This window comes from Thrips palmi, unplaced genomic scaffold (genome assembly GCF_012932325.1).
Source record: "Thrips palmi isolate BJ-2018 unplaced genomic scaffold, TpBJ-2018v1 HiC_scaffold_11, whole genome shotgun sequence".
In the NCBI taxonomy this organism is placed as follows: Eukaryota; Metazoa; Arthropoda; class Insecta; order Thysanoptera; family Thripidae; genus Thrips; species Thrips palmi.
Genome location: NW_023144622.1, coordinates 293,435 through 302,559, shown reverse-complemented (window position 1 = coordinate 302,559; position 9,125 = coordinate 293,435). Strand labels below are relative to the sequence as shown.

Here is a 9,125-nt window from a genome sequence, read left to right as displayed (position 1 = left end):
GTGAGACGAGGAAAAAGGCAAAAGGGAAAAGGAAAGCATGCGGGGACGCGCAGCGCTGGGATAAGAGCGCGCTGCGGGAGGTCTTCCTTTGTTTGGCCTCTTTTGGTTCAGAATTCGTGATGCCACCGTCACTTGCTCTCGCCCTTGCACATCGTGTTTGCCGCAGGGGCCTGGCAACTGTCCTCCAGGTGCTGTCCTTTTTAAAAACACAAACGGCGAGAAAGAAAATGGCAGCGAAGGTTCAGGCCGGCATGGGCGGCAAGAGGCCCTGCGGAGTGTCAAAGCGTCGGCCATGTGGCGGCTGCCAGATTTGTTTTGGTTGCTCTGTCTCTGTCGCACTCAGGGGGCGTGGTGTGACGTTGCTCATTTCGATTCCTGTTTGTTGCAGACCGAGGCGCCTGGCCGGCGTGACCGGCCTGACAGGGCGATGCCGCTGCAGTCTCCGCAGGCCGGGCCGACGGCAGCGGGTCGGGAAGTGAGGGGCGCCCCGCCGTAGGACTCGGCGCGGAACCCCCGACGCGGTGCACCCCGCCCCGCCCCGCCCCGCCCCGCCCCGCCCCGCCGCTCTCCAGGAGCCCCTCGGCGCCACCACGACGCCACCTTAGGAACGCCGCGCCCCACCCCGCCCCGCCACGCCGCGCCACGCCGCCCCGACCGCCGCCATGTCGGTGGAGATGCCTCTCAACGAGGACCATGAGGGTAAGTCATCCGAGCGTCCTCCAAAAGAAGGGGGGAAGGATTTCGTTTAGTTGGTGCGACCGATTATCCGAGCGACTCGGTGAAAGATGGTCGGACCAACAGTCCCACCCGCGTTGTATTTCGTGTTGGGTCCTTCCTGGTCCTTCCGTCCTTCCCCAGCAATGGAGCACGCCTTCCCACCCGATGTGGATCCTCATCTGATCGCACAAGTCACCCTCAACAAGTAACTGCGCCCGGTGTCATCGGACCCCGCCCCACTTCCTCCACTTCTTCCTGTCCTTCTTGCTCTCCTCCTTCGTCCCCGTCTCCCTCTCTCTCTCTCTCCCTCTCCCCCGACGGCCACGGCCTTCCCTCGCCGCGCTCTATTTCAGTCCGTAATCTGAAGAGGGCATTGAAAGGTTTACTCCGCGCCGGTTTGGTTTTTTTAGTGCGGCGCGGCCCGCGGTTTTCGAGTGGCGGCTTTTATTGGGGCGCGGGCGAAAACCGCGGGAACGACTGTCTCTCTCGCACCCCTCCGGACTCCGGATCGACGCGTTGGCGAGAGAGAGAGAGAGGGAGAGAGAGAGAGAGAGAGAGAGAGAGAGAGAGAGAGAGAGAGAGAGAGAGAGAGAGAGAGAGAGAGAGAGAGAGAGAGAGAGGGGAGAGAGAGAGAGAGAGAGAGAGAGAGAGAGAGAGAGAGAGAGAGAGAGAGGAGAATCAGTCTGCAGGACCTCCTCAGGGCCGCGACGCCTCGGCCAAGCCTTGGCGTCACTTCGCCTTGCGTCGCGATATTAACGACCATCAACCACCACGACTCATACGCTAGCCGCGCCTTGCCGTGGCGTGCCGTGGCGTGCCGTGGCGTGCCGTGCAGCCGAGCGCGCTTGTCCCGCCGTTCGTCCGCCATGCAGCATGCACCGCACTTTACTGCCTTTGTCGCCTTGTTGTTGTGCGGCAGGGCAGGGCAGGGCCCGTAACGACGCAAGGGCCGCGTTACGCCGTGCGTCGCCCTGCACGCTGAGCACTGCTTTTGTCGCTGTCTCCCTCGCACCCTCACGGGCGGCCCCGTGAGTGCGAGAGAGACAGAGCGACGAGAGCGGTGTGCAGTGCGCCGCAACGACGGCCTGCACGGCCGCGGCAAGCATTCAGCATCCCGTGTTCGCGGCCAGGACGCCGGCCCTGGACCGTCGCACAGTGGGCCAGAAGACCGGGAGGCGGTCAAAACCCCGGACGCGTTTTTTGAGCACCAGAGTCGTTAAATGGGACCTGAACCGAACTTGTGACCCCACCAATGGACGAAAACGGCTCTCAGAATGAGTCTCTGCTTGACGACAGTGTGATGTGTTCCAGTGCTGGGCAGCGAGTTCTGCTCGGGCTACAGCGACGCCCTGGGCCGCTGGAATCCGGGCTTCTACTGCCCGCCGCGAGAGGACGCCAGCGACGCGCTCTTCTGCTGCGGCGGCACCACCTACAAGTACTGCTGCACCCAGAGGGAGCACGCCGCCGACGAGGAGCTCGGCAAGTAAGTGGCACTCTCTCTCTCGCACTCATGGGGCGTTCCGTGTGGGTGCGAGAGAGACAGAGCGACGAAAACGAGTCTCGGAAACAGTCTGATGCGCGCGGTTTGCGGTGTAGCATCAGCAAAAAGAAGCGCCGTCGCCTGGTGTTGAACCCGCGCCTGTTGCAGCTTGCCGCTGATCCTGGGCGCCGCGCTGGGCGCCACGGCGGCCCTGGCCATCATCATCCTGGTGTCGTGCTGCTGCTGCTCGTGCTGCGCGCTCTACAAGTCCAGGAACTCGCCCAAGCACACCAACAATGGTGAGGAGGCGGCGGTCGTCTCTGTCGAACTCACAGTGTACAGTAGGCCAGGAGACCGATGGAAGCGGCCAAAACTCTAGGCGCGTTTTGAGCTCTAGATTCGCTAAATGGGACTCGAATCGAACGTGTGACCCCACCAATGGATTGCTCTCCGAACGAGGAATCCATTGATGGGGTCACATGTTCGGTTCGAGTCCTGTACAGCGACCCTGGAGCTTTAAACGCGTCTAAATAGTCTCGGCCGCCAGCGCCGGTCTTCTGGCCCACTGCGCATTGTCGGCTGAGCCAATCCCGATGTGAATAGGAGGTGCATCGCGTGCATCGCGACGCGCGGTTCCATTGCGGTTCGTATTCGAGGCCGCGCTTGGCATGCCCCGCCATGGCCGGCGGTTGCTTGGTTCCCAAAAGCGTGCCTTTCTCTCTCGCACCCAACGGGACGGCCCATGGGTGCGAGAGGGACGGAGCACTCTCGGTCCATGGCGCGGCGCCGCCCGCGGGCCTCCATTTATGCCGGCAGCATCGCAGGCGATCGGAAAGAGCACTCGTGCCGCCCGGTGTCCCCGTGTGTGCGTGTGCATGTGGGGAGGGAGGGAGGGAGGGAGAGAGAGAGAGAGAGAGAGAGAGAGAGAGAGGGGGGGGGGGAGGGAGAGAGAGTTTTGGCTCCAAAAGAGGACGGCGCCGGCGCCGGCCACGAACGGCGTACTTGCTACGCGTGCTACGCCCTCTGCGCCGTCGCGCGGGGTATAGCCGCCCTGTCGCGCATGGGGTCTCCGCGACGCGGGGTAGCCCCGCGGCGCCGCGCGTGGCGTTGGCGTTGGGCCCGTCTGTCTAGCGCGGTGGAACCTGGAACCGCGACAGTGGTGTCGACACACACACAGACAGGCACCCACACGCGGTGTCAAGGGCGCCCTCGCGAAGGTCACTGGAGGAAGGTCGGCCCTGCAGGCCCTGCACGCTCACAGCCCGAGTTGGCCGGCCTCCCAGTGGGCCAGGCCGATTCCGAACAGAGATTCGTCGCTACACGTCTCTGTCGCACCCCTGCGGCACGCCGCACAGTCACACAGTGGGCCAGAGGACGGAAAAAGAGTACGGAACGTTCCGTACTTGGCAAGTGCGGACGCTGCAGGCAAATTATTGACCAGACATGTTCCGTACTTTTTCCGTACTTTTTTCTCACAGTGCACACTTTTGGAACGTTTTGTCCGTTTGTCCGGCAGGCCCCGTGTACCGCATGCAGACGTCGTCCACGGCCAGCGGCGTGGCCAACATGTACTCGTTCTCGAACCAGAACAGCCTGGCCACCACGCCCATCGACACCGCGGCCTCGCAGATCATGGTGGAGCTGGAGCCCGGCGCCGTGGCCAGCCGCACGGGCACCATGGGCAGGGGCAACACCTTCAGCGCGAGCGGCGCGCGCACCCTGCAGCGGAACGGCGGTACGGGCGCGCTCACCGGCATCATGACGCTGGCCAAAACTCCAGACGCGTTTTGAGCTCCAGAGTCGCTAAACGGGACTTGAACCGAGCGTGTGACCCCATCAGTGGATTCCTCGTTCGGAGAGCAATCCATTGGTGGGGTCACACGTTCGGTTTAAGTCCCATTTAGCGATTCTGGAGCTCAAAACGCGTCCGGGGATTTGACCGACCCCACCTGGAGACTGCAAACTCCACACGTCCACGTCCAAGTGTGCAGAATCACTCCGCATCAGGAAGAGTGGCGTTCTCCACTTTTGGTTTGACAGTGGCCGCCATAGGTCGTCGCCCACTCATACCGACAGTTGGCCGACATGCCTGTCTGTTTGCTCATCGCTTCTAACGACCCTGCAGGCTCCCACGACCCGCCGCCGCCGTACGACGCGGGCAAGTCCCACCACACGCTGCCCCACCAGCGCCACCACCACCAGCAGCACCAGCAGCAGGCGCCGGCCGCGCATCTGTACCCCGGGGACAGCCCGCCGCAGGCCCGCCAGCACTTCACGCTGCCGCGGTCGCACGGCATGCAGAACCAGAACAACCAGGGCGCGCGCAGGTCAGCCAGCCTTCTGTTGCCCGGGGAGAACGAAAAAAGTCGAAATGACGTCAATGTGAACTCATCACGGGCGAATTTTGTCAAAATTTTTGATGTCGTGGTCCATTTTAATGCTAATATCTGGTTTATTTTAATGACAAAACTTGGTTTATTTTAATGACAAAAGTGTCGAGATTTGGTCTATTTTAATGACAAAAGTGTCGAGATTTGGTCTATTTTAATGACAAAAGTGTCGAGATTTGGTCTATTTTAATGACAAAAGTGTCGAGATTTGGTCTATTTTAATGTCAAAATAACATCATTTGACGGCATTTTGACTTGATTTTGCCTGGGAGCTTGTCTTGGCGACGGAGATGGTGATGATGACGCCCTTGTGGATGTCGGCAGCCCCATCACCACGTTCCCGCAAGGCCAGCACGGCTCCTTCGGGCCGCACCCCACCGCCACGCTGTCCAGGGTGCCCCGCGCCGCCCCCACCTCCGTCCCGGTGCCCGTCCCCGTGGTCCGGCCGCCCTCGACGCTGGGGGGCCTGGGGCCGGGCCCCCACTGCCCCCAGGGCCCCACCAGCCCCACGATGCGCAGCCCCGTGGACTCGCCGCACCGCGGATTCCAGACGCACACCTGTACGCCAGTTTGTCTTACCGAGTTGGAATTCAAGTTAGAGGTTGCTACTCACAGCCCGGACTGTCCACTAAAATCCCTCTTCTCTCCACAGTGAGGCACCCCCCGCCCAACACCGTGCCGCTCAACACAGGGGGCTACGGCATGACGCACAGCACGAGCAGCACCTTCTGCCCGGCACCCCCGCAGCAGCAACAACAGCAGCAGCAACAACAGCAGCAACAGCAGCAACAGCACCCACAGTACCACCAGCAGCACATGCAGCAGCAGAACCTGCCCCCGCCGCCCAACATCCCGGCCCCTGTGCCGAGCGCCATGGCCGGCCCACAAGGTCCACCCGGCCCACAAGGCCCGCAGGGTGCTCCAATGGGTACCCCTATGGGACCCCCGATGGGACCCCCAATGGGAGCCCCGATGGGTGGTCCGATGGGCGGTCCGATGGGTCCTCCTATGGGCGCTCCGATGGGCCCTCCCATGGGAACTCCCATGGGGCCCCCCATGGGGCCGCCGATGGGAGCCCCGATGGGCCCCCTCATGGGAGCTCCGATGCCGATGGGGGCACCGGGAAGCATGCCGCAAAAGGGGGTCCCAGTCAACGGCCCCGTCAACGGCCCAGTCAACGGCCCCCTCAACGGCCCCGCCAACGGCCCCACCAACGGCCCCCTCAACGGGCCCCTCAACGGGCCCAACGGGCCCGTCAACGGGTCTGGCGTGGTGGCCACCATAAACGGTGGTCCTGTGGGCGTCAACGAGCTATCTCCCGGTGACACGCTCTACCGCTCCACCAAGTTCTGAGTGCCCTGAATCGTCCCTCCCCCTCCACCCCTTGAAAGGGCTAGGGCGGTAATCAAAGACCTGCCCATTCGGACTTGAGGCGGTCCTTCTAGCCTGCCTGAACACTGCTTGACCACTGCCGGGAACGACGTTCTGTAGTTCCCTGAGGAATGACAGCTAGCAGTTTCCCGAGGAACGACGTCCAGTAGGTTCCCGAGGAACGAAGCAGTTTCCCGAGGAACGACGTCCAGTAGGTCCCCGAGGAACGACAGCAAGCAGTTTCCCGAGGAACGACGTCCAGTAGGTCCCCGAGGAACGACAGCAAGCAGTTTCCCGAGGAACGACGTCCAGTAGGTCCCCGAGGAACGACAGCAAGCAGTTTCCCGAGGAACGACGTCCAGTAGGTCCCCAAGGAACGACAGCAAGCAGTTTCCCGAGGAACGACGTCCAGTAGGTCCCCGAGGAACGACAGCAAGCAGTTTCCCGAGGAACGACGTCCAGTAGGTCCCCGAGGAACGACAGCAAGCAGTTTCCCGAGGAACGACGTCCAGTAGGTCCCCGAGGAACGACAGCAAGCAGTTTCCCGAGGAACGACGTCCAGTAGGTCCCCGAGGAACGACAGCAAGCAGTTTCCCGAGGAACGACGTCCAGTAGGTCCCCGAGGAACGACAGCAAGCAGTTTCCCGAGGAACGACGTCCAGTAGGTCCCCGAGGAACGACAGCAAGCAGTTTCCCGAGGAACGACGTCCAGTAGGTCCCCGAGGAACGACAGCAAGCAGTTTCCCGAGGAACGACGTCCAGTAGGTCCCCGAGGAACGACAGCAAGCAGTTTCCCGAGGAACGACGTCCAGTAGGTCCCCGAGGAACGACAGCAAGCAGTTTCCCGAGGAACGACGTCCAGTAGGTCCCCGAGGAACGACAGCAAGCAGTTTCCCGAGGAACGACGTCCAGTAGGTCCCCGAGGAACGACAGCAAGCAGTTTCCCGAGGAACGACGTCCAGTAGGTCCCCGAGGAACGACAGCAAGCAGTTTCCCGAGGAACGACGTCCAGTAGGTCCCCGAGGAACGACAGCAAGCAGTTTCCCGAGGAACGACGTCCAGTAGGTCCCCGAGGAACGACAGCAAGCAGTTTCCCGAGGAACGACGTCCAGTAGGTCCCCGAGGAACGACAGCAAGCAGTTTCCCGAGGAACGACGTCCAGTAGGTCCCCGAGGAACGACAGCAAGCAGTTTCCCGAGGAACGACGTCCAGTAGGTCCCCGAGGAACGACAGCAAGCAGTTTCCCGAGGAACGACGTCCAGTAGGTCCCCGAGGAACGACAGCAAGCAGTTTCCTAAGAAACGACAGCAAGTAGTTCCGCGAGATGCAATGGCCTAACGTCTCGAGATAAACAAAATGTGTCACGGTTGTCAATGAGGCACTAACTTAGCGTTGTTTAAGTCGTAGTGTATTTTCTAATTTTGGCCTTAACAGTATGAACGGCGTTTATCGTAGAATGTTTTTAGACTTTTTGAATTGTCTTTTTGGGCATCCTCCTGGTGGCCTCTTTTAAGTCAAGTTCAGTGGCTGTATGTGTAGTCGAGAGCGGAGTCAGAGAATCCGCTGAACTTGACAAATCGGTGATATTTACAATTACTCAATTATTTTAATTCTCTATGGTAAAGTCGGTTTTTGAACTTTCTGATTCTTACAAGTCTGAAGCACAATGAGTCGTTTGATTGGCACAACTAAACTAAGTTTTACTCGTTATTTCAGATTTCGGTAGAATAGCGTAGCTGGAGCAGGTATTTAAATTTATGGTTTTGACTGACGTGTCAAGTTATTCTTGGTGTACTGTTTGTGGTATCAAGCGCAAACTCTCCGCTCAATTTTGTTTTAAACTGTCCCAAATCACCTAACTGAAGGAGACTGAAACTTACCTGTTGGAGCTCCCTGCTCAGACTTATGTGAACCCAGGGGCACGTGGCTATTGGTGTTTCATTTCCAAATAACGTGCAACCTGGATTCACTATATCACATTAGAGTAGTTACACCTTACCGCCAAATGTCTCGATGTGGCACAAAGGTGTTTATTTGTTCCTTCAGACGCAGCTGGCTCAAAATCCCGTCTCATTTAGACTAGAGTGAATCCGGAGAAGTATTTCGTTTTTAGGGCAAAAGTTTAAAAGTATCGACTAATGTGATTGTGTGAAGTGTACTTAACTTATTTTCGTTGTGGTCGAGCTGTGCTCGCTTCTCGGCTAGGTAACCAAAGAAATGTAGTGAAATGATGGACACTGGCTTTGTCCTGAGTGGGGCGTTCCCTGTGAGACGCGCCCACGACAGACCACAGACAAAGCTCTGCTTGGGGTTTGGCCAGCCAATCGTGCAAAGTATGGAAATGATCTGGATAGTTTATTAAACTTCCTAGTTTATATTATCGCTTATGTAAGATGTACAGATAAATTAACTCACATTCAAAAGTGGAAGAATGGGGTTGCTTTCTTGTTTGTTTGTTTTCTTTAGTCCAAAAGTTCTTGGACGAATTAAATCAGCGTCAGAAAAGGGACCAAATGGCGTCCTGTGTGACTTTGGCTAAAGTGCTCCCAACGACATGCTTGTGGCTGGCTGTATTTTAAAATGGTTGAAAAATGCTATCGAGTAAGCAAATTTAGTGGATTCGGTGGATTGTGGTCAATCATAACACTCAGACTGCACTCTGGAAAAAATCACAGTAAATCCTGTAGTAATAAGTACAGCTGTCACTGTAGTTCAGAGTACAGGATTTACAGTACTTGTTTACAGGATCTACTGTACTTTGTGAGGGATTTACTGTACCACAGGAGTGGAGTACGGAATATCCTGTACCAGATACAGTAAATACTGTAGCCAGGCACAGTAAATCCTGTGTTTTGAACTACAGTAGATCCCGGAAAAAAAAATTAACGGGATTCACTGTGGTTTTTTCGCACATTGCGTTGGCCAAGCATATTTCGAGGGGTCCTATTCAAAAGATCTTATCTGGACGTTCCCCAAGACAATCTTATCTGAAACGCCGGCAAATTTCACTCATTTTGATCAATCAGAATAAATACGACGATAAGCGAAACAAATTTCTACATGCACTTTTGGTTTCTATGATCTTCCATCTTAAGATTTACTTGAACAAATTCACAAATTATGTTGATAGGTAGCTGTACCAAGCGATCAAACTATGTGAAATTCAC

The 9,125-nt window shown here is 57.6% G+C and overlaps 1 protein-coding gene across 1 annotated transcript; it reads left to right on the top strand.

Moving 5' to 3' along the window:
- The first annotated feature begins 616 nt into the window (after positions 1-616).
- LOC117639557 (basic salivary proline-rich protein 1-like) lies at positions 617-8,742 on the top strand. The gene is made up of 7 exons (XM_034375346.1): positions 617-699; positions 2,029-2,200; positions 2,366-2,496; positions 3,714-3,932; positions 4,323-4,524; positions 4,912-5,147; positions 5,240-8,742. Exons 1-7 carry the CDS (start codon positions 663-665, stop codon positions 5,938-5,940), a joined length of 1,698 nt encoding a protein of 565 aa, XP_034231237.1. The 5' UTR covers positions 617-662; the 3' UTR covers positions 5,941-8,742.
- The last annotated feature ends 383 nt before the right edge of the window (positions 8,743-9,125 follow it).